At 47.2% G+C, this 25910-nt stretch overlaps 1 protein-coding gene across 4 annotated transcripts in view; it reads left to right on the top strand.

Moving 5' to 3' along the window:
• SGCE (sarcoglycan epsilon) overlaps positions 1-25910 on the top strand; it is a 105365-nt gene that overhangs the window by 15458 nt on the left and 63997 nt on the right. For 3 of the 4 annotated variants that reach the window (XM_040352314.1, XM_040352316.1, XM_040352315.1), the window contains exons 2-4: positions 5894-5995; positions 19856-19978; positions 22505-22662. In XM_040352314.1, the coding sequence (XP_040208248.1) occupies positions 5894-5995; positions 19856-19978; positions 22505-22662 (383 nt within the window). The remainder of the gene's footprint in view (positions 1-5893; positions 5996-19855; positions 19979-22504; positions 22663-25910) is intronic. The other variant, XM_040352317.1, reaches the window with a different exon arrangement.

Here is a 25910-nt window from a genome sequence, read left to right on the forward strand (position 1 = left end):
ATACAGCTGTTTGGATGGGCCCCTAGACTAGTATACAGCTGTGTGGATGGACCCCATAGACTAGTATACAGCTGTGTAGATGGGTCCCCATAGACTAGTATACAGCTGTGTGGATGGGCCCCATAGACTAGTATACAGCTGTGTGGATGGGCCCCATAGACTAGTATACAGCTGTGTGGAAGGGCCCCATAGACTAGTATACAGCTGTGTGGATGGGCCCCATAGACCAGTATACAGCTGTGTAGATGTGCCCCATAGACTAGTATACAGCTGTGTAGAAGGGTCCCATAGACCAGTATACAGCTGTGTGGATGGGCCCCATAGACTAGTATACAGCTGTGTGGATGGGCCCCATAGACTAGTATACAGCTGGCTATACAGTATTACACCCGTGTTAATTACCTTAATATATTTCACAAACTGGATGTATTTATATAGAAATGATCTCATTACATAAACTTCACAGGGCAATTCTACTTTCCCTTTCAAACACAAAATCGGCTGACATAGAGAAATAAAGGGAAAATAAATTATTACTGACTGCGCCCACAGTAGGAATTTTGGCAGCGCTGTCTATTTCCTAATAGAGATGAAAGATACTGTTACCATTTTTAGATCCAAGAAAAAAAAATAAAACAGATGACACAAAGTTACTGTAGATGACTTTTTGCTGCTGTGTCTCCATTTGGGTAAATAACTCCTTACTTCCTGTGTGGTCACTGCGAGGAAACATTTTAAGTTTCACATTTTTTACACTTGCTTGCTCTTCCACATTTCTTTATGTTAACCACTTAAGGACCGGACCAATATGCTGCTAAATGACCCAAGGGGTTTTTACAATTCGGCACTGCGTCGCTTTAACAGACGATTGCGCGGTCGTGCGACGTGGCTCCCAAACAAAATTGGCGTCCTTTTTTCCCCACAAATAGAGCTTTCTTTTGGTGGTATTTGATCACCTCTGCGGTTTTTATTTTTTGCACTATAAACAAAAATAGAGCGACAATTTTGAAAAAAATGCAATATTTTTTACTTTTTGCTATAATAAATATCCCCCAAAAACATATATAACATTTTTTTTTCCTCAGTTTAGGCCGATACGTATTCTTCTACCTATTTTTGGTAAAAAAAATCACAATAAGCGTTTATCGATTGGTTTGCGCAAAATTTATAGCGTTTACAAAATAGGGGATAGTTTTATTATTATTATTTTTTTTTTACTACTAATGGCGGCGATCAGCGATTTTTTTCGTGACTGCGACATTATGGCGGACACTTCGGACAATTTTGACACATTTTTGGGACCATTATCATTTTCACAGCAAAAAATGCATTTAAATTGCATTGTTTACTGTAAAAATTACAGTTGCAGTTTGGGAGTTAACCACAGGGGGCGCTGTAGGAGTTAGGGTTCACCTAGTGCGTGTTTACAACTGTAGGGGGCTGTGGCTGTAGGTCTGACGTCATCGATCGAGTCTCCCTATAAAAGGAATGACACGATCGATGCGCCGCCACAGTGAAGCACGGGGAAGCCGTGTTTACATACGGCTCTCCCCGTTCTTCAGCTCCGGAGAGCGATCGCGAGGGGGCGGCTAGCGCCCTCGTCCCGGATCGCTCCTGAAGTCACGAGAACCGCCGCATGTACAGGGGGGGTCCCGATCGGAACCCCCGACCCACGTCTGGGCAGGGACGTACAGGTACGCCAATGTTCCTGTCCGTGCCATTCTGTGGACGTACATGTACATGCGGCGGTCCGGAAGTGGTTAAAGTAGATGTAAACCTAAATTGGATGAAAAAAAATGGTGAATGGTCTGTGCCATCTAGTGGCCATAATGCAGTATTTTTCTAGATGAGCTATTTTAGGAAAAATACTGCATTATGGCCACTAGATGGTGCTTACAATCGTAAAAAAATAATCATATTAGACATAATATGGTGATTTTTCATTGCAGCTGTGCAACTGATTGTTAATAGCCAATATAAACTATATATATATAATATTGCCAAAACTATTGGGACACCTGCCTTTTTGGCATCCCAGTCTTAGTCCGTAGGGATCAATATTGAGTTGGCCCACCTTTTGCAGCTATAACAGCTTCATCTCTTCTGGGAAGGTTGTCCACAAGGTTTAGGATTGTCTATGGGAATGTTTGACGCTCACAGTGTGCAGTGAAACAATTTCAGTCCAGGAGAGGATCCCTTACAACTGTGCAAGACTGAAGAGAAGGCTGGAGGTCAGATTGAAGTTGTTGTTCTTGGGTTTAGATATCCTTTATTTTTGCCATTTCGGACATTTGAGTCTATTCTAAAATACATTTGCATGGATTTTAATAGACCGCGGCCTTTTGTAAATACACATTGTAAGTACACATCCTGATTAAAGAATATATGCAAAATAATTAAAAGAACAAACAGGAAGAATAGAAATTAACTTGTAATATTCAATAAAAGTAGGAGAAACACATGAACGTATCCATCCTGAAAAGCTGTATTTCTCTGGAACCGGAAACAACGCAGGATCACAAACTTCTCTTCTATCAGAGTGGATGATGCAAAAAATTGTTTGCATTGCCTAATGACAGCCAACCACATTTCAGATTTAAAGTACATCCAAAGTCATGAAGTCCCCGTCCATCATATGTTCCCAGCAGAGTGCCCCCTTCTGTCAAGTGTCCTCATCAGAGTGCCCCCTTCCATCAAGTGTCCCCATCAGAGTGCCTCCTTCTATCAAGTATCCCCATCAGAGTGCCCCCTTCCATCAAGTGTCCCCTTCAGAGTACCCCCTTGTATCAGGTATCCCCATCAGAGTGCCCCCTTCTATCAGGTTTCCCATCAGAGTGCCCCCTTCCATCAAGTGTCCCCATCAGAGTACCCCCTTGTATCAGGTATCCCCATCAGAGTGCCCCCTTCTATCAGGTTTCCCATCAGAGTGCCCCCTTCCATCAGGTGTCCTCATCAGAGTGTCCCCTCCCATCAGGTATCCCCATCAGAGTGCCCCCTTCTATCAGGTATCCCCATCAGAGTTCCCCCTTCTATCAGGTATCCCATCAGAGTTCCCCCTTCTATCAGGTTTCCCATCAGAGTGCCTCCTTCCACCAGGTGTCCTCATCAGAGTGCCCCCTTCCATCAGGTGTCCTCATCAGAGTACCCCCTTCCATCAGGTATCCCCATCAGAGTGCCCCCTTCTATCAAGTATCCCCATCAGAGTGCCCCCTCTCTATTAGGTGTTTGCATCAGAGTGTCCCCTTCCATCAGGTGTTCCCATTAGTGTGCCCCTTTCCATCAGGTGTTCCTAGCAGAGTGCCCCTTCCATCAAGTGTCTCCATCAGAGAGCCCCCTTTCATTAGGTGTCTCTACAAAAGTACCCTCATCCATCAGGTGTCCCCATTAGAGTGCACCCTTCAATCAGGTGTCCCCATCAGAGTACCCCCTTCCATCAGGTTATCCCAGCAGAGTGTCCCCTCCCATCAGGTGTCTCCATCAGAGTGTCCCCTCCCATCAGGTGTTACCACCAGAGTGGCCCCTTCCATCAGGTGTTCCTATCAGAGTGTCCCCTTCCATCAGGTATCCCCATCAGAGTGCCCCCTTCTATCAGGTATCCCCATCAGAGTTCCCCCTTCTATCAGGTATCCCATCAGAGTGCCCCCTTCTATCAGGTTTCCCATCAGAGTGCCTCCTTCCACCAGGTGTCCTCATCAGAGTGCCCCCTTCCATCAGGTGTCCTCATCAGAGTACCCCCTTCCATCAGGTATCCCCATCAGAGTGCCCCCTTCTATCAAGTATCCCCATCAGAGTGCCCCCTCTCTATTAGGTGTTTGCATCAGAGTGTCCCCTTCCATCAGGTGTTCCCATTAGTGTGCCCCTTTCCATCAGGTGTTCCTAGCAGAGTGCCCCTTCCATCAAGTGTCTCCATCAGAGAGCCCCCTTTCATTAGGTGTCTCTACAAAAGTACCCTCATCCATCAGGTGTCCCCATTAGAGTGCACCCTTCAATCAGGTGTCCCCATCAGAGTACCCCCTTCCATCAGGTTATCCCAGCAGAGTGTCCCCTCCCATCAGGTGTCTCCATCAGAGTGTCCCCTCCCATCAGGTGTTACCACCAGAGTGGCCCCTTCCATCAGGTGTTCCTATCAGAGTGTCCCCTTCCATCAGATGTCTCGATCAGAGTGAACCCTTCCATCAGGTGTCTTCATAAGAGTGAACCCTTGCATCAGGTCTCCCTATCAGAGTTCCCCCTTGCATCAGGTGTTCCATTCAGAGTCCCCCCCTTCCATCAAGTGTCCCCATCAGTGTGCCTCTTTCCATCAGGTGTTCCATTCAGAGTGCCCCCTTCCATCAGGTGTCCCCATCAGAGTTCCCCCTTGCATCAGGTGTTCCATTCAGAGTCCCCCCTTTCATCAAGTGTCCCCATCAGTGTGCTCCTTTACATCAAGTGTTTCGAAACAGAGCCCCCCCTTCCATCAGGTGTCCCCATCAGAGTGCCCCCTTCCATCAGGTGTCCCCATCAGAGTGCCCCCTTCCATCAGGTGTCTTCATCAGAGTGCCCCCTTCCATCAGGTGTCCCCATCAGAGTGGCCACTGGCCACTTACACCAGGTGTCTTCATCGGACTGCCCCCTTCCATCAGGTTTCCCTGTCAGAGTGCCCCTATACCTTTTGGTGCCAGGTATTCATGAGACATCATTGACTGTCAGGACATTGGCAGTCTTAATAAGCAATCATTCTAGAGGAGATGGGCAATCTTCGTTTGGGACTAGCTGGTGGTCTGGGTAGAACTGTTCAGGTCCAAACTGTGGTCCACCATTTAGTAATGCCTTCTCTATGTCATTGTATTAAACAGCCAATTACAGCTGTGCACAGATCCGGTGAAGTGGGGTGAGGCAAGGCTCATATGTTCTCTTAAACAACTATTGGCACGATCCGCTTACCCTCTATAGCAGGGGTCTCAAACGCAAATTACCTGAGGGCCACAAGACAAGTTTTCATATGCCATGGGGGGCCGCATGCAAACTTTCAAACTTCAAAAACAACAGTACTGGTGTCAGCGAACGCATTATTAACCCCCAGCACTGGTGTCAGCGAGCGCATTATTATCACCAGCACTGGTGTAAGTCAGGGTTTGACAAATTTGCTTGGAATCTCGGAGCCAGCTAAAAAAGTTAGGAGCCAGAAAACGCACCCCGTCCCGACGAGCTTGCGCGCAGAAGCGAACACATACGCGAGCAGCGCCCGCATATGTAAACGGTGTTTAAACCACACATGTGAGGTATCGCCACGATTGGTAGAGCGAGAGCAATAATTCTAGCCCTAGACCTCCTCTATAACTTAAAACATGCAACCTGTAGATTTTTTTAAACGTCGCCTATGAAGATTTTAAAGGGTAAAAAAGTTTGTCGGCATTCCACGAGCGGACGCAATTTTGAAGCGTGACATGTTGGGTATGAATTTACTCGGCGTAACATTATCTTTCATAATATTAAAAAAAATGGGGATAACTTTACTGTTGTCTTATTTTTTAATTAAAAAAAGTGTAATTTTTTCCCAAAAAAGTGCGCTTGTAAGACCGCTGCGCAAATACGGCGTAACAGAAAGTATTGCAACGATCGCCATTTTATTCTCTAGGGTGTTAGGATAAAAAATATATATAATGTTTGAGGGTTCTAATTAGAGGGAAGAAGATGGCAGTGAAAATAGTGTAAAATGACATTAGAATTGCTGTTTAACTTGTAATGCTTAACGTGTAATACCAACGGCAACCACCAGATGGCGCCAGCTCACATTGATCTGGAGATCCCAGCAATGTGATGACTATAAAGTCCCCTCCCTGTGATCCATCTGTCTCCCCTTCTGTACAGATCTCTATATTAATCCGACATTGTTCTCTTTTGTTCTGCAAAGTGATTTTGCTAAGCTGGGCCGATGACGAGTCCATTTACCGGATGGCCAAACGGCCGAGCCTTCGTCTACTCGGCAGACTAAATCCTGCTGAGAAGAGTTCTGGTGAGTTTAGGTTGCAATGAATAATCCCCCCCAATGCTGTCTGTAATAAAACACACTTACATCTGTTCTGTGTTAATGGGGGCTTTATACTAGGAGGTGAGTTATGGGGGCTCATGCACATAGGCATTCAGATCCATACCGCGTATACACTGCCGACATCAAGTGAATCTTGTGTGGTGTAAAACTAATGGCGAAAATTCGGCATCCATGGTTAGTATTTCTGCGTAAAGTTGATCTTCGCTTTTCTTCTTAGCTTTTTTTTTTTAATCACTTCTTACCCATTCAGCTTTGTTGTCCTCAATTCACATTCTTACCTCCCTAGTAATTTAAGCATTGTCCAATTGTGATACAGGAATCCTGCCACAGCCGCCATCATGGTCCTCCTCAGGCATTGAGAGCCAGTGGTTTTATTACGCCCGTATGCATGAGCCCTTATGTGTGAGTTACAGCCTAAACTGTGTGTATAAAACATCTTACCTGGGATGTCTCCCCTCCTCTACTGTAATAACAATCATGTCCCCGACTAAGTGTGGCTCTCATGATACAAGATTACAGTGTTGTAGTTTCTGTGCAATAAGTGTAACAAAATAACTGTTAAAAGTGATTCTAAGCGTAGTTTTTTTTTTCTTTAAAATAACAAAAATTTTATACTTACCGGCTCTGCGCAGTTGGTTTTGCACAGTAGCAGCTAATGATGGGCACACTGGCAGCAATTGATGGGCACAGTAGCGGCAATTGATGGGCACACTGGTAGCAATTGATGGGCACACTGGTAGCAATTGATGGGCACACTGGCAGCAATTGATTGGTACAGTAGCTGCGTTTGATGGCACAGTGGCGGCAATTTTTGGGTACAGTGGCTGCATTTGATGGGTACAGTGGCTGCATTTGATGGGCACAGTGGCGGCAATTTATGTGTACAGTGGCTGCGTTTGATAGGCACAGTGTCTGCGTTTGATGACCACAATGGCGGCAATTGATGGCACAGTGGCTGCGTTTGATGGGCACAGTTGCGGAAATTGATGGCAAAGTGGCTGCGTTTGATGGGCACAGTGGCTGCCTTTGATGGCACAGTGGCGGAAATTGATAGGTTTTTTTTTTCAGTTTGTTTGCGCCCCCCCCAAAAAAAATTTGAGCACCAGCCACCACTGTTTTACACTTTGCAGTTGCTCTACTTTTACTTTTTTAATGATATGTAATCTTCAATTTGGATGTGGACCCGGCATGTTTCCCATCTTGCTTCATGTACAAAATAGAAATAAGATCATTTGTCCCCACCCAGACTCACATTTGTCTGGTTAGGAATTGATGGGCACAGTAGCAGCAATTTATGGGCACACTGGCAGCAATTGATTGGTACAGTAGCTGCGTTTGATGGCACACTGGTTGCGATTTATGGGTACATTGGCTGCATTTGATGGGTACAGTGACTGCGTTTGATGGGCACAGTGGCGGCAATTTATGGGTACAATGGCTGCATTTGATGGGTACAGTGGCTGCGTTTGATGGGTACAGTGGCTGCATTTGATGGGCACAGTGGCGGCAATTCATGGCACAGCGGCTGCGTTTGATGGGCACAGTTGCGGAAATTGATGGCACAGTGGCTGCGTTTGATGGGCACAGTTGCGGCAATTTATGTGTACAGTGGCTGCGTTTGATAGGCACAGTGTCTGCGTTTGATGACCACAATGGCGGCAATTGATGGCACAGTGGCTGCGTTTGATGGGCACAGTTGCGGAAATTGATGGCAAAGTGGCTGCGTTTGATGGGCACAGTGGCTGCCTTTGATGGCACAGTGGCGGAAATTGATAGGTTTTTTTTTTTCAGTTTGTTTGCGCCCCCCCCAAAAAAAATTTGAGCACCAGCCACCACTGTTTTACACTTTGCAGTTGCTCTACTTTTACTTTTTTAATGATATGTAATCTTCAATTTGGATGTGGACCCGGCATGTTTCCCATCTTGCTTCATGTACAAAATAGAAATAAGATCATTTGTCCCCACCCAGACTCACATTTGTCTGGTTAGGAATTGATGGGCACAGTAGCAGCAATTTATGGGCACACTGGCAGCAATTGATTGGTACAGTAGCTGCGTTTGATGGCACACTGGTTGCGATTTATGGGTACATTGGCTGCATTTGATGGGTACAGTGACTGCGTTTGATGGGCACAGTGGCGGCAATTTATGGGTACAATGGCTGCATTTGATGGGTACAGTGGCTGCGTTTGATGGGTACAGTGGCTGCATTTGATGGGCACAGTGGCGGCAATTCATGGCACAGCGGCTGCGTTTGATGGGCACAGTTGCGGAAATTGATGGCACAGTGGCTGCGTTTGATGGGCACAGTTGCGGCAATTGATGGGTACAGTGGCTGCGTTTGATGGGCACAGTTGCGGAAATTGATGGCACAGTGGCTGCGTATGATGGGCACAGTTGCGGAAATTGATGGCACAGTGGCTGCGTTTGATGGGCACAGTTGCGGAAATTGATGGCACAGTGGCTGCGTTTGATGGGCACAGTTGCGGAAATTGATGGCACAGTGGCTGCGTTTGATGGGCACAGTTGTGGAAATTGATGGCACAGTGGCTGCGTTTGATGGGCACAGTTGCGGAAATTGATGACACAGTGGCTGCGTTTGATGGGCACAGTTGCGGAAATTGATGGGTTTTTTTTTTCAGTTTGTTTGCGCCCCCCAAAAAAAATTGAGCACCAGCCGCCACTGTTCTACACTTTCCAGTTGCACTTTTACTTTTTTAATGATATGTTATCTTCAATTTGGATGTGGACCCGGCATGTTTGCCATCTTGCTCCATGTACATAATAGAAATAAGATCATTTGTCCTCGCCCAGACTCACATTTGTCTGGTTAGAAGTGTTTTTCTCGCCGTGCCGTCAAAACAGATGAGACCTCGGAAACTTGGACACAAGCTTGTGAGGAGTGGGCTGCTCTAACACAAGTCAGATGGCCCCGTAGTAATGGCGAGGCACAAAGGAGGTTTTGTATTCATGACGTTACTGTAGATGTCCTATTGTACATTGGATTCCATGTGTTCATAGCTGCACATGTGAGCCCTTTCATTAGAAGCCCAGAACATTTTCTTCTAACATTCAGTTATATATTATAACCCGAAACACTCAGCCAAACACTCTGCATTTCAATTGGTCGCATAGAGATAAATAGCTCAGCAAATAGAACTCTAAAACAGTTTAAGATAAAAATTCTGGAAATAAGAGGTACTGATCGTTTGCACAGTTATATATTTACACACAAAGGCCCGGATTCAAAGACACTGGCGCATTTTTATGCCGCCGTAGCGTATCTCCTTTATGCTACGCCGACACAGCGCAGAGAGGCAATCACTGAATTCACAAAGCACTTCCTCCCAAATCTGCGCTGAGTTTCTCAGGCGTAAGTCGGCGTAAGTGGAAGGGGGCGTGAGCCATTCTAATGAGGCGCGACCCCATGCAAATGATGGGCCGAGCGCCAGACAGATACGTATCGCCAACTGCGCATGCGCCGTCCCGTGGGCGCATCTCAGTGCGCATGCTCACAATCACGTCGGAACAACTGCCTAAGATACGTCAGATCACTGCCTACGGCGTGAACGTAACCTACGTCTAGTCATATTTACGTCCTACGTAAAATACGTCGGCTTGTGTTCCCTGGTGCAGCCCTTTGCATGGATGCTGCTGAGTTACACCTCCTTTATGGGGCATAACTTTACGCCGTACGTACAACTTACGCGCACCAGTCGTAGCCTGCGTCAGGCGCAAGTAGGATCGTGAATCGGCGTTGTGATACATTTGCCTATATGTCTCAGTTTACTGCTCCCTGCTAGCCATGTCTGTCGAGGTAGAAAGGAATTTCATGTGTGATTCATTCCTCTGACCGGTTATTGACGTGCTAATGTCCCCTCACTATTCTAAAGGTTAATTGATCTATTGTGTTGTGTAAAGAAGATCTGAGTTTACCCTTAAAAGATGTGTATTGTATCATCAGGCTAAATGATTAGAGAAGTAGTATGTTAATTATTCTGATTGCTTCAGTGTATTAATTAACTCCCCTGATGTCTTTATCTAAAGAAACGTGTCTGCATGGTCGGCTCCGACTTGTCTCCTATAATCTGTATGGGAAACCCCACTGTGTGAGGGGGGCGTTCCTCACAGGCTGTAACCACATATAAGCTGAGTTTTTGTGTCAATAAAGTGTCTTGGTTCCAGCATCCAGTCTTGACTCATGTGTGGGGAATCCTGTGATGTTCTTGTATGGAGAGGAGGGAATGCTTGACGGGGATATCATACCGATACCGTCACAATTGGTTGGTAGCAGCGGGATTTTCCCTTCTACTCTCCTTTACACCCGGATTCCAAGCAGACACTGGAAGAACTACTGGAAGTTCGTGGAAGGATTGCTAGCAACAAAACCAAGCGGGTCATCATAGCAGAATCAATGGAGCTAGACCAGGAGGACGGGATTGCAGCAACGCCAGCAGTACAAGAGATGGAGACACCAGGGATTCAGGAGGAGGAATCGCCAGCCAACAAGCTAATGAGAGAGGGCCATATTCTGATACATTTCAGGCGGCGGAACGTATGTACTTTACGTTACGCCGCCGCAAGTTTAAGTGGCAAGTGCCGGATTCCCAAACCACTTACCTGTGAACTTGCGGCGGCATCGCGTAAAGTCCACCCGTGTAAGCCATCCTAATTCAAATGATCCAGGCAGGGGGCGTGGATCATTTAAATTAGGCGCGCTCCCGCGCCGATCGTAATGCGCATGCTCCGTCGGGTAAATTACCCGACTTGCATCGCGCTAAATGACGTCTCACGGACGTCATTTGTTTTGACTGTAACGTAAATGGCGTCCAGCGCCATTCACGGACGACTTACGTAAACGACGTTCAATTTTGAAATTTCGACGCGGGATCGACGGCCATACTTAACATTGAGTACGCCACCTAGGGGGCATCTTTATCTTTACGCCGCGTATCGCTTACGGAAACGACGTTAAAACACTACGGCGGGCAAGCGTACGTTCGAGAATCGGCGTGAGTAGTCATTTGCATATTCTACGCTGACCGCCACCTAGCGGTCAGCGTAAATATTGCAGCCTAAGATACAACGGCGCAGGCTGGTGTATCTTAGGCATGTTTAAGTGTATCTCATTTTGAGAATACACTTAAACATAGGAAAGGGACTTACGTAGGCGTATCTGTTGATACGCCTACGTAACTTGTTTAAGAATATGGCCCAGAGAATCTAGCGTGGTTCGGCCCGAACCCAACGCCGGATGTGGTGCTGAAAGTGATGGACCTGTTAGTAAACGCAGAACTACAGAAGGATAAACAAATAAGAGATGCAGAACTACAGAAGGATAAACAAATAAGGGACGCAGAACTACAGTTAAAACTGGCAGCAGTCCAACAAGCAGCCGCACATTCTCCAAACAGTGAGTACAGCACAGCAGACGCAAGGAAGATTCCGTTTAGCGCTTTTAAAGCTTTTGATGAAAAGGACTGTGAGATTGATAACTTCCTGGCGGATTTTGAGCGACAATGTAACCTGCACCGAATAGCTAGAGGAGACTGGGTTGCAATATTGTCAGGCAAACTGTCAGGCAAAGCTTCTGATGCTTTCCGGACCGTGCCAGATCAGGATATCCATAGCTACGCCAGGGTTAAAGAAGTGCTCCTGGCTCGTTATGCAGTAACCCCAGAGTCCCACCGACAGAAGTTCAGGGACTCACGCAAAACCACGAAAGACTCTTATGCGGAATGGGCATGCCAGTTGTCCCGGTCGGCCTCTAACTGGGCTAACAGCAGCCAGGCCACCACCGCAGAGGACATTTTGCAACTAATGCTCCTGGAGCAATTTTACAATCACATCCAGACGGATGTCAAAGATTGGGTGAGAGATCGCAGGCCCATGACTCTACCAGAGGCCGCTAAGTTGGCGGATGAATATGCGGATACTCGCAAGACGAACCAGATCACACCACAGGAACAACCTCCACCACAAACGGTGCCCTCACACCCACCAGCCGCTAGATACCAACCTCCTAACAGACCGGTGACATCTAGCCCTCGCTATCCACGCCAGGAGGACAACGAACAACGCTGCTTCCGGTGCAAACAGTTGGGTCACTTCAAGCAGAATTGCCCCATGAATGACAACACCAGGTCAAATTGGTCTCAACCTGGGTACCGCCCACCAGCAGCAGCCCATTGTGTAGACTCGGCTTGGGATCCCCAGGAGCGGGGTCGGGAAGAACCATTGGGCACCCCTTACGAAGCCCTCATGGTACAATCTGCTATTACGGACAACAGGGAACACCATTGTCAGCTGGTCATGGGCTCCAGCCCTGAGCCGGAGGGGCCCTGGAGGGAGCTGGGCAGAAAGAGGCACCGCCCGCCACCCTTCAAGAAGAAGAGGTCCTGGAAGCCGTATAACAAGCTGACCTGGGAGGAGAAGAAGCGACTGGAGGAGAGGGAGTCGCAGCGGGCGTCCCAGATGCGGGCCGAGATGTTCGCCAAGGGCCCACCGGTGGCCCCTTACACCACCACCCAGTTCCTGATGATGAAGGACCACGTGGAGAGCCTGCAGGACATGAGCAAGCAGGAGCTGATCCGTGAGTACATAGAGCTGGAGGAGTGCATAAGCCGCATGGAGGAGGAGAACAACCACCTGAGGTCACAGCAGGCTGACCCCCCCCAGGCTCCATGAACTGGAGATGGAGCTGGAGAAGCTCCAAGAGGAGAACCGGCGGCTGCGGAGGGAGCAGGGGGTGGCTGACCTTATGGGGCTCTGAGTCCCCTCTCCCCCCCCCCCGGACTCTGAGCATCAGTGCTACAGCATTTCAACAAATATAACTTTTTCTTTTTATGAATCTCCTGTGATTGTCACTTCAGAGCCATAACCTGCCCCCTCCCATAGCGGGACACCTAGACGGCGGCGCACAGACCCATTCGCTGTCTTCACACTGACTTCTGGTGACTTTGCAGATCGCACAAAGACTTGGGGACTGACCGGCGTGTGATCTGACGACCCGGTGACATACCTGAGTCTGAAGCAGTTGCCAAGGGAGGTCAGTCATGCCAAACGGAGTTAACCTCGGACTAAAAGCTCTAAACCCGTCAACCCTACTGGACCAGGAAATGTCCAACCGGATTTGCCGGAGCAGGGAGCAAAAGGGGGGCCATTGTGATACATTTGCCTATATGTCTCAGTTTACTGCTCCCTGCTAGCCATGTCTGTCGAGGTAGAAAGGAATTTCATGTGTGATTCATTCCTCTGACCGGTTATTGACGTGCTAATGTCCCCTCACTATTCTAAAGGTTAATTGATCTATTGTGTTGTGTAAAGAAGATCTGAGTTTACCCCTAAAAGATGTGTATTGTATCATCAGGCTAAATGATTAGAGAAGTAGTATGTTAATTATTCTGATTGCTTCAGTGTATTAATTAACTCCCCTGATGTCTTTATCTAAAGAAACGTGTCTGCATGGTCGGCTCCGACTTGTCTCCTATAATCTGTATGGGAAACCCCACTGTGTGAGGGGGGCGTTCCTAACAGGCTGTAACCACATATAAGCTGAGTTTTTGTGTCAATAAAGTGTCTTGGTTCCAGCATCCAGTCTTGACTCATGTGTGGGGAATCCTGTGATGTTCTTGTATGGAGAGGAGGGAATGCTTGACGGGGATATCATACCGATACCGTCACAGGCGTATCTCCCTCATTTACATATTTGAATAGAAAATCAATGGAAGCGCCACATGCGTTCAGTGTAAATATGCGCCCACTCTACGCCGGCTTAGGCAAGTTACGTCGGTGGAATGAAGCCTGTTTTTAGGCGTATCTTAGTTTTGTGGGCACGGCGCACAGATACGACGGCGCATATTTGCACTTACGCGGCGTATCTTGAGATACGTCGGCGCAAGTGCTTAGGGAATCCGGGCCAATGAATACTAGACTATATAATGGACATTTTTTTTTTTATATTTTCTATAATTTTCCTTCTCTGAAATCACTGTCAATCCCTGGCAGCGTACAAGTGGTAGTATGCCACCATGTTGCAACAAATTATAATGTGATCTGATGCACCCGGTGATGCGCCTCCATCCCTACATAAACATATCCATAAAAACATTTTATTTGCCCTGGGACTTTATATGAGGCACAACACATACAAGCAATAAATAGCTAGAATACATGTTTACCGTTTTATTAATAAATATAGGTACAAATCTCATCACATAAAAATAAATAAAAATAAAGCAAGGTCCACATCATTGCCTGACCTCACAAATGCGCTTCTTTAACCACTTGCTTACTGAGCACATAAACCCCCTTCGTGCCCAGGCGAAATAACAGCTTCCGGCACTGCGTCGCTTTAACTGACAACTGCGCGGTCGTGCGACGTGGCTCCCAAACAAAATTGACGTCCTTTTTTTCCCACAAATAGAGCTTTATTTTGGTGGTATTTTGCGGTTTTTATTTTTTGCGCTATAAACAAAAAAAGAGCAACAATTTAAAAAATATATATATATTTTTTACTTGTTGCTATAATAAATATCCCAATTTTTTAAAAAAAAAAAACATTTTTTTCCCTCAGTTAAGGCCGATATGTATTTTTCGACGTATTTTTATTAAAAAAAAAAAAATCGCAATAAGCGACTGGGTTGCGCAAAAGTTATAGCGCCTACAAAATGGGGAACAGAATTATGATTTTTTTTAATTATTTTTTTTTACTAGTAATAGCGGCGATCTGCGATTTTTATTGGGACTGCGATATTGCGGCGGACGTATCGGACACTTTTGACACAAATTTGGGACCATTCACATTTATACAGCGATCAGTGCCTTTAAAAATGCACTAATTACTGTATAAATGTGACTGACAGGGAAGGGGTTAACACTAGGGGGTGAGGAAGGGGTTAAATGTGTATCCTGGGTGTGTTCTAACTGTGTGGGGGGAGGGGGTGACTGGGGGAGGTGACCGATGCTGTGTCTCTATGTACAAGGGACACAGATCGGTCTCCTCTCCTCTGACAGCACGTGGAGCTCTGTGTTTACACACAGAGCTCCATGACCCTGCTGTGTTACCGGCGATCGCGTGTACCCGGGGGACATCGCGGCCGCCAGGTACAGGCATCGGCTCTTCAGCGATGCGCCGGGACAGTGTTTACCCGCTGCGTGCCCCCCCAGAGGCGCGCGCGGGTAATGCACTTTAAATGACGTCCAAAGACGTCCACCCGGCACTTGAGAGCCGCGCTGTTGACGTCTTTTGTCAATAGCGCGGGTCTCAAGTGGTTAAGAATGGTCAAACATTCCTATAGACACACGCAGGGCCATTTGAAGGAATTTGGGGGCCCCAAGCATAATGGACAACGACAGGGCGGGGTTGAGAAGCTTGGGGATGTGCTGCTGTCGGAAATGACATCCTAGTCTTTTCAAGTTCAGAAGCGGGGGTGGGGGGGTTTCGGCCGCTACCGAAAATGGCTTCTTAGTTCTTCCTCCTCCCTCATCCTCCTTCCTCCTCCCGTGCAGCGAGCGAGTTGCGAGGGAGGGTGGCCCAGCATGCCAGATCGGGGCCCCAGGCCAGCTCTGGGGCCCCAAGCAATTGCTTGGTTTGCCTGTCCTGTCGCAACGGCCCTGGACACACGAACGGTTTTCTTGGCATAAAAGCTGTTGGGAGAGTTTTTTTCCGAGAAAACTGTGTGTGTGTGTATGGTTTCTCGTCAAGAAAACTGCCTGGAATCTCAACGAGAAAAATGTTTTCCTGCCGAGAAACCAGAGCATCTGTATACTTACCTGCCTCCATGCAAATACGCGCTTGTTCGATGAGACTTCGACGCAGGCGCGGTAGCGTCCAAGGCATAGTGTAGGAAGTAGCAAGATGGCGGCGACGGCATCGAATGTGACGAGTGCACGCTCGTTGTAGTCAATGACGTCACCGCGTTCCTGCCATTCAAGAGAACGGCGGTTCTTTCGAATGGCCCGTGTGTACAATTGGCGAGCAAGAAAGCTTGCCAGGAATCTCGTCAGGAAAAACAACATTTTTTTCCTGACGAGATTCCCGGCCGCGTGTACAGGGCTACCCTCCTAAACCTTCCCAGAAGAGTTCAAGCTCTTATAGCTGCAAAGGGCGGGGCCAACTCAATATTGAACCCTACAGACTAATAGCTGGATTCAGGTAGGGCGCTGCATCTTTAAGGCGGCGTAGCGTATCGTATTTACGCAAGCCGTCTTAAGTCAGAGAGGCAAGTACTGTATTCACAAAGCACTTGCCTCCTAACTTACGGCGGCGTAGCGTAAATGGGGCCGGCGTAAGCACGCCTAATTCAAATGAGGATGGGGGGCGTGTTTTATGGAAATGATTGGTGACCCGACGTGATTGACGTTTTTTACGAACGGCGCATGCGCCGTCCGTGTACATATCCCAGTGTGCATTGCTCCAAAGTACGCCGCAAGGACATATTGGTTTCGACGTGAACGTAAATTACGTCCAGCCCCATTCATGGACGACTTACGCAAACAACGTAAAATTTTCAAATTTCGACGCGGGAACGAAGGCCATACTTACCATTGGCTACGCCACCTAGGGGGCAGCTTTATCTTTACGCGGCGTATCTCTTACGGACACGGTGTATCTTTACTGCGACGGCCGCACGTACGTTCGTGAATCGGCGTATCTAGTCATTTGTATATTCTACACCGAACTCAACAGAAGCGCCACCTAGCGGCAAGCGTAAATATTGCACCCTAAGATACGACGGCGTAGGAGACTTACACCGATCGTATCTTAGCCTAATTTAAGCGTATCTGGTTTCCAGAATACGCTTAAATTTACGACGGCGCAGATTCAGAGTTACGTCGGCGTATCTACTGATACGCCGGCGTATCTCTCTCTGAATCCAGCTATAAGACTGGAATGCCATTAGAATTCATGTGCGTGTAAAGGCAATATAGTGTATAAAACAGATGAATATACATACATAGATGTAGCACCCTGGTGTTTAGGCAGGGTTGCTAACAAATTATTTTGCCAGGTAGTAATTGTCCTGGCTAATTGTTAGGAGAGCCACTGATTTCCCCCTAATTCTGGAATTGTTGCACTTCTCTCTTCTGTCACTAGGTGGCATTGTAGCTGGTGACATTAGATAAGACATGGGCATAGCAAGGACAGATCATGAATGGATGAGGTGTCTCAGCCAATAGGCAAGGGTTTATTTAAGTGGAAAGAAAAAATGCAGCGCCAAAAATATTAAAATTAAATGAGTGATCCACCTATCAAGGTGGTTCTAAAGTGTAAGTAACTTGTGGGATGGATCTCACATCCACTCCCTGATCTAGATACAAAAAGCACTGTGCCAAAAGGAGAGATCAAATATTAGCAAAGTAGCTGTGTAAATAGAAATATTGTGAATCAAAACAATGAAGTGAAGAAAAACAATCAATGCAATCAAATGAATCTATGCTGAAAACAAATGCAGCCAAAGAGTCCAGTCCCATATGTGCATAAGGATGGTCTTGTTAAAATCACATGTATGCATAAAGGTGCTTAATTCCCTCTGTCAGACCCATCAAATCTCCAGGCAGGTATTCCTTGGCATATAAGTAAGGTTTAAATACTCTTACCGGATGATGTTGACCCACAGCTCACCATACGGTGGGTGGATCCCAAAGGCTTGTGTGGGCCAAACGCCCTCCTTGGACACCGGCGTGGATATGACTCCTTGAGTTGATGTACCAGGTGAGCTCCAGAGGTATGCTGGTAAGGATGGCCACAGGAAATTCCAATGGGATGATGTGGGGGGAATGCTCCAAAAATCTCCAATGTCAAAAGGAGAAAAAACAGAGGAAACACCTCCTCATGGTGTAAAAACGTTTTGATTTAAAAATCACAAAAAATTAAAAACAAACATATTGCACTTCAAAAGTTCAAAGCATGAAATACAAATGGGTAAATGGAAAAAAGTCCATGCAAAAAAACCACAACACAGAGTGATCGGGTCTAAAGTGCAGTAAATGCTGAGAGTCCAATAAGCCCGACGGGTTTCGTCTTCACAGACTTCAACTGGGGCATGTCCAAGGATCAGCATACCAAAGGTGTTGATCAAGGTCCTGAGCTTTGTCTCCAACATGCATATGAAACATAAATGAAGACAATCTAGTGCTCTCTGTATAAGGAGTGTTTAATTGTAAGATAAAACAAAAGCGAAACTACTCACAAAGACGGCACTCAAACGCAAGTGCTTACAGACAGCATAGGAAACAATTGCAACAGCGATGGCTGTGGGCGACGTCTGTCGTGACTCCTCCCCCTTGTACGCGTTACGTCCGTAGGCGGGACTTCATCAGCACGAGGTAGGATGACATCCTAACTCGCGCTGATGAAGTCCCGCCTACGGACATAATGCGTATGAGGGGGAGGAGTCACGAGGAGTCACTACAGACGTCGCCCACAGCCATCGCTGTTGCAATTGTTTCCTATGCTGTCTGTAAGCACTTGCGTTTGAGTGCCGTCTTTGTGAGTAGTTTCGCTTTTGTTTTATCTTACAATTAAACACTCCATATACAGAGAGCACTAGATTGTCTTCATTTATGTTTCATATGCATGTTGGAGACAAAGCTCAGGACCTTGATCAACACCTTTGGTATGCTGATCGCTTGGATGTTCTAAGTAGTTATACTGGGAATGAGTTACATGCCATGTGACCTATTATAGGTCGAATCAGTGAGGTGAGAGGCCACTCTGTGTGCGGTGGAGGCATTTCTGGCCACGTTAGATCCACATTGCATGCCGTCATTTTCATTGTGCCTTTTCACAATCACTTGTGGATTGTTTCTTCTCATGGACATTATGAGGCAGATCCACAAAGATCTGCCCCAGGGCATCGTATCGTATTTTTTTGGTTTGAATCCTCAACGAATTTGCGCCGTAAGTTATGGCGGCGTAGTGTATCTCTCGCGGCGTAACGGCGCCTAATTCAAATCGTGAGTAGGGGGGCGTGTTTCATTTAAATGAAGCGCGTCCCCGCGCCGAATGAACTGCGCATGCGCCGTCCCTAAATTTCCCGCCGTGCATTGTGCTAAATGACGTCGCAAGGACGTCTTTCTTTTGGACGTGGACGTAAATTACGTCCATCCCGATTCACGGACGACTTACGCAAATGAAAAAAAAACAATTCAAATTAAACGCGGGAACGACGGCCATACGCCACAAAACAGCAGCTTTAACTATATGCCGGAAAAAGCCGACTAGAGACAACGTAAAAGAATGCGACGGCCGCTCGTACGTTCGTGGATCGTCGGAAATAGCGAATTTGCATACTCGACGTGGAAAACGACGGGAACTCCACCCAGCGGACGCCAAAGTATTGCATCTAAGATCCGAAGGCGTACGAAGCCGTACACCTGTCGGATCTTACCCAGATGCCGTCGTATCTTGGTTTGAAACCAAAGATACGACGCGGGAAATTTGAAAGTACGCCGGCGTATCAGTAGATACGCCGGCGTACTCTCTTTGTGGCTCTGCCCCTATATATTAGTGTTTATATTTACATTTAGGTTGCGCTGCACTGCTTTTATTGTGACATTGGGTGTGTGAAGGGCTCTGACTGTGACACAACAAGGTCTACATATGTTATACGTAAACCTTTAATGAGTTTCAGATGTCTTCCTTACCAAGCTGTGATGTCTCCATGGGATCTGGTGTCAGTAGTTCACACTGTGTAATAACCTGATACTGTGCTAACACATTAATAAACTGTTACTTCCCATCCCCCGCAGAGATTTGCATCATTCTCCTCCTGGTATCACATATAGAAATGGTGTTCATGTTTATTCTCCACTTTGCAGTGTATACCATCCTGTCCAAGGTGCACTCCGACCGCAACGTCTATCCTTCCTCCGGCGTTCTGTTCGTCCACGTTCTGGAGAGAGAATACTACAAAGGGGAATTCCCCCCCTACCCAAAACCAGGTATGGAAACAATGTTCCCTATTGGTGTCTGAGTATAGAAATTAGACACGTGTGATTAGTTTTGTTAGACACTGAAATTTGTAGCCAGATTCACAAAGAGTTAAGCCGGCGTATCAGTAGATACGCCGTCGTAACTCTGAATCTAAGCCGTCGTATCTTTAAGTGTATTCTCGAAATGAGATACACTTAAATGTAGCTAAGATACGACGTATCTTAGCTGTCTATTTAGGCCGGCCGCTAGGGGCGTGAACGCTGATTTACGCCTAGAATGCGTAAATCAGCAGGATACGCCTATTCACGAACGTACGCTTGATACGCCGTTTACGTAAGGCGTTTTCAGGCATAAAGTTAGTCTAACAAAAAGCTGGCCTAGCCAATGTTAAGTATGGACGTCGTTCCCGTTTCGAATTTTGAAAATTTTACGTTGTTTGCGTAAGTCGTCCGTGAATGGGGCTGGACGTAATTTACATTCACGTCGAAACCAATAAGTCCTTGCGGTGTACTTTGGAGCAATGCACACTGGGATATGTCCACGGACGGCGCATGCGCCGTTCGTTAAAAACGTCAATTACGTCGGGTCATGGTTTATTTACATAAAACACACCCACCTCTTCACAATTTGAATTAGGCGTGCTTACGCCGGCCCATTTACGCTACGCCGCCGTAACTTAGGAGGCAAGTGCTTTGTGAATACAGCACTTGCCTCTCTGACTTACGGCGGCGTAGCGTAAATACGATACGCTACGCCGGCTCAAAAATACGCCGCCCTACGTGAATCCAGCAATTGGACAACAGTTTTTCGGAGATTTGGGTATATCTGAATCTCTGAATCACAATTTCAACGAATTTGAACAAATCCAAAATAAATGATAACGAAGACAACAAATTCATTCATATTCATTCATTTGCGATTTCAGAGAGTTTTGTAAGTTCAATAATATGTGTCACACGCTGCATTGTTATGATTGGCCAAAGTCAAGCAAAACATTAAAGTCACAAGCAAGGGTAGCACCCTCTACCATAGGTAGGTGCTAGATGTATAGGCCAGGATTCACATACATCGGCGCATATTTATGTGGGCGTAACGTAAGTAATATATGCTACGCCGACGCCGCGCACAGAGGCAAGCACTGGATTCACCAAGCACTCGCTCCCACTCGCTCTTAAAGATACGCTGGGTTTCCTCGGCGTAAGCCAGCGTAGGTGGAAGTGGGCGTGAGCCATGCTAATGAGGCGTGACCCCATGCAAATGATGGGCCAAGCGCCATAGAAGTACTTAAAATGAACAGCGCATGCGCCGTCCCTTGGCCCAATCCCTGTGCGCATGCTCAGAATCACGTCGGAACTACTCCCTAAGATACGACGGATCACTGCCTACGACGTGAACGTAACCTACGCCCAGCCCTATTCACGTACTACGTAAACGACGTAAAATACGACGGGTCTGTTCCCTGGTCCATACCTTTGCATGAGTTGCGCCTCCTATATGGGGAATAACTCTACGCCGGACGTACGACTTACGCAAACCGCGTATATTATGCGCCGGGCGCAAGTACGTTCGTGAATCGGCGTATCTCCCTCATTTGCATATATGCATAGATAATCAATGGGAGTGGAAAATGCGCCCAGGGTAAATATGCGCCAACGATACGACGGCGTAGGCAAATTACGTCAGTCGTAGGAAACCTATTTTTAGGCGTATCTCAGACTGTGGGCACGGTGCACAGATACGACAGCGCATAGTTAGACTTACGCGACGTATCTCGAGATACGTCGGCGTAAGTGCTTTGTGAATCCGGGCCATAGTGTTTGAGGTTCTATCAGCGCAGGTAAATAAGCAGGCCTAATGCTGCATGCTAGGCCTGTTTGTTTTTGATCTGGGGGCAGGGAGTGGTTAGTGTAGCAGTGGGTGTGACTGACATGTGCTTCAGCTCTTGGACGACTCCTCTGCTTTCAGTGAGAATGTTCTGGAAGATGGGGCAGGGCTGAGAGTTGGAGTGGCATGGAGTATGTGTGAGGAGCTCTGACCAATCCCCATCTAGGATTGGCAGGGGGCAGGCCTCCTACATATACTCACAGCCTGCTGGGGAGGAGTTGTCGGCTGAGTAAATTGAAAGATGGAGTGCTAGACTGCGTGCGGGAGAAACCTCTCCATCTGGGGGGTGGATCCGGCAGAGCCTTTAGCCGGGAAAACTGGCCATGTGTATGCTCCCGACAGGGAAACACTGCGATGGAGCATACACACGGCCGGGATTCCCGACCAAAGCTCTCATGGCAGTTTACCTGTCGGGAAACCCGGTCGTGTGTAGGAGGAAAAAGTTACTGAGCAGGTTCTTGGTTTTCCCCTCAGGTTTCCCTTTTTACCGCCAGGACACCCGCACGTGTGTACGCCATTGAAGTTCATGTGTGTGTAAAGACACGTGTCCCAATACTTCTGACATCATAGTGTACGTCCAACAGTCTAAAGTGTATGGAATTATTTTAAATCTGCCAACTGAAATAATGTTTTTTTTTTTTTTTGTATAGGAGAGCTAAGCAATGATCCAATCACCTTTAACACAAACTTAATGGGCTATCCTGACCGACCGGGTTGGCTGCGCTACATTCAGCGGACCCCTTTCAGTGATGGCGTACTGTATGGATCTCCAACCTTTGAGAGTGTGGGAAAACCAACCATTATTGAGGTATAAATTATTTTTCTAAGATGTTTATAAAGAGTAAATCCATTCTTTTTGATGCTCTTGTTTGTGTCTTTAGTATATGCATTATTTTTAGAATTTTATTAGAAATATATGCATCTAAATTCAAGTATTCCAAGATATTTCGAAAAAAAAAACAAAAAAAAAAAACATGTTAAATAACAAGGGTCTGGATTCAAGAAGCAATTGCGCCTGTGTAACCATAAGTTACACAGCGCAATTGCTTACTTGCCCCGGCGTAACGAATGCTCCTGATTCAGGAACCTCGTTACGCCGACTGCAGCCTAAGATATGCGCGGCATAAGGCTCTTATGCCCGCATATCTTAGGCTGCATTCTTGCGATGGCCGCTAGGTGGCATTCACGTTGTGCTCAGTGTATAGTATGCAAATTGCATACTAACGCTGATTCACAACGTTGCGCGAGCCCTGCGTACGCAATTTACGCCGTTTCCGTACGGCGGTTTTCACGTAAGGCTGCCCCTGCTATTAGCAGGGGCAGCCAATGTTACGTATACCCGTCGTTCCCGCGTCGCGAAATTTGAAATTTACGTAGTTTGCGTAAGTGAATCGTGAATGGCGCTGGACGCCATTCACGTTCACTTTGAAGCAAATGACGTCCTTGCGACGTCATTTGCCGCAATGCACATCGGGAAAGTTTCCCGACGGAGCATGCGCTCTATGATCGGCGCGGGAACGCGCCTAATTTAAATGATTCCCGCCCCCTACGGGATCATTTAAATTACGCACGCTTACGCCGGGCATTTTGCCGGCGCGCCCACGCAATTTACGGAGCTACTGCTCCGTGAATCAAGGGCAGCGCAGTAAATTTGCGGGGGCGCAGGGCAAAAAGGTTGCCCCGAGCCTCCGTAAAAAAAGCGCAATTCTACTTGAATCCAGCCCAGTGATAACATTTTTCAGCTAAGTCAGGGGTGTCCACATTTTTGGATTTCTTGGGCCACACATAAAATACACCAACAATAAGAATAGCTGATGAGAAGAAAAAGTTGGGCACAAGTGAACTTTCACTGATATAGATAACGTACTTACCTGAGTGATAAAACATAATTTTATCGCAATCTTTTTTATTACAAAAGTAAAAGAGAGTAACATACAGCCGCATATCTAGAGGGGGGTGCTGGGGGAAGATTTCAGTTGCTTCTCCCCCCCAAAGCCCCCCACTCACAGCTATGTGGTCTTTGTGGGGAGGTAGCAGCAGTGGCGTAGCGTGGGGGGTGCCAGGGGGGGGGGCCATCGCCCCGGGTGCAAAATTTAGAGGGGCGCTGTCACAAGTGTGGAGAGGCGGGAGCACCAACAACAGATGGAAAATAGGAACATATGCACAATGTCACCACTCCAGGCCTTACCACTCCTCTTCCCTACAGCCACCGCTGTCTCACACAGTGGATCATGTGACCAGATTGGAGCTAGCTGAAAATAGGTAAGTCCATGGGTCAGGGAGGCGCAAATTACTTGCCTCGCCCCAGGCACTGACAACCCACGCTATGCCACTGGGTAGCAGGGAGGTTGTGGGTGGTGAATCCCCCCACAGCACCCCCCTAGATACTTCCATGCAGAATTTACTTGCCTGCCATTATCAGCAGTCAATCCCTGTATTGACTGCTGCTGGTGCAATTACAAAAATGGAAGCCCCGGCATCCCTCCAGCCTGGATTCCCAGTTCTGTGTCCACCGTGACTGGCATAGGCGTGCGCAGGGGGTGTGCCAGATGTGCCTGGGCACACCCTAACCACTGGTGCGGTGCTGATTCCCCCTATTGCCTGGGCTTCCCCCCTCGTGTTGTGCTCCCAGAATGGAGAGTGGGGACAGGAGCTAGTAGAGACTGCAGACAAAGGCATGTGTGTTTAAGGTTTGGGGTGCACACCCGAATGCAATAGGCTGCGCACACCTATGGCGACTGCCATGTTTGCACTGCATCCCTGGCATCCCTCCATATGTGCTTTTGCCTAACTTGTCCCTACTGGTCGCTGTGGCTCCTATGCTTGTATGGTGTCCCTCCAGACATGCCCGGACTGCATGCTGAACTCTCTTGTACCGCATGCGGCTTGCGGGCCACGGGTTGGCCACCCCTGAGCTAAGGTCACGCAACCTTAAAATGATTGCATGTGTTATAAGTCAGTATAAAGGGAAAGTAGTGGGGAAACAAAGCACTTGTTGGCTTATCCAATCATATCTTGTATGTTATATTTATGGTCTGCATAGTGAAAGTAATGGGAGTTTAAAGAGGAAATAAACCCTCTTTTTGTTATCTTTTCATTATGAAGTACTTACCTGAGATCGAAGCCCCCGCAGCAGTGCTCGTCATATCCTCCGTCGGCGCTATCTCTCCATGAGTCACTTCTGCATATGGCGGCTCCGGAGCCGCGATGACGTCACTCCCGCACATGCGCGCGGGTGCCGCCACTAACGGCATGATCATCGTTGTCTACGGCCCATGCACCGTAGACATTGGTGCCTTTCTTTTGCAAATATCTCCTAAACCATGTAGGTTTAGGAGATATTTGTTGCACCTACAGGTAAGCCTTAATCTAGGCTTACCTGTAGGTTAAAGTGGTCTGTAAGGCCTCGTACATACGATCGGATATCTGATGGAATCTAATCCGATGGATTTTTTCGTCGGATATCCGATGAAGCTGACTTTCATCAGTCTTGCCTACACACCACAGGTCAAAAATTCGACCGTGACAAAACGCGGTGACGTAAAACACTACGACGTGCTGAAAAAAATGAAGTTCAATGCTTCCGAGCATGCGTCAACTTGATTCTGAGCATGCGTGGATTTTTCACCGATGGACTTCCACACAGACAATCGTTTTTTTATCTATTGGAAAAATTTTAAACTATTTTTTTTCACCGATAGAAAACAAACCGATGGGGCCCACACACGATCGGTTTGTCCGATGAAAACAGTCCATCGGTCTGGCGGACACTTCGGACACTTTTGACACATTTTTGGGACCATTGGCATAAAAATGCATTGATTACTATAAAAATGCCACTGGCAGTGAAGGGGTTAACACTAGGGGGCGAGGAAGGGGTTACGTATGTTCCCTGGGTGTGTTCTAACTGAAGGGGGTGTGGACTGACTAGGGGACGTGACTGATCGCTGTTCATACATTGTATGAACAGACAATCAGGCATTTCTCCCCCTGACAGGACCAGGAGCTGTGTGTTGACAAACACAGCTCCCGGCTCTCGCTCTGTAACGAGCGATC

The sequence above is a fragment of the Rana temporaria genome, chromosome 5 (assembly GCF_905171775.1).
Source record: "Rana temporaria chromosome 5, aRanTem1.1, whole genome shotgun sequence".
NCBI classification, from domain to species: domain Eukaryota; kingdom Metazoa; phylum Chordata; class Amphibia; order Anura; family Ranidae; genus Rana; species Rana temporaria.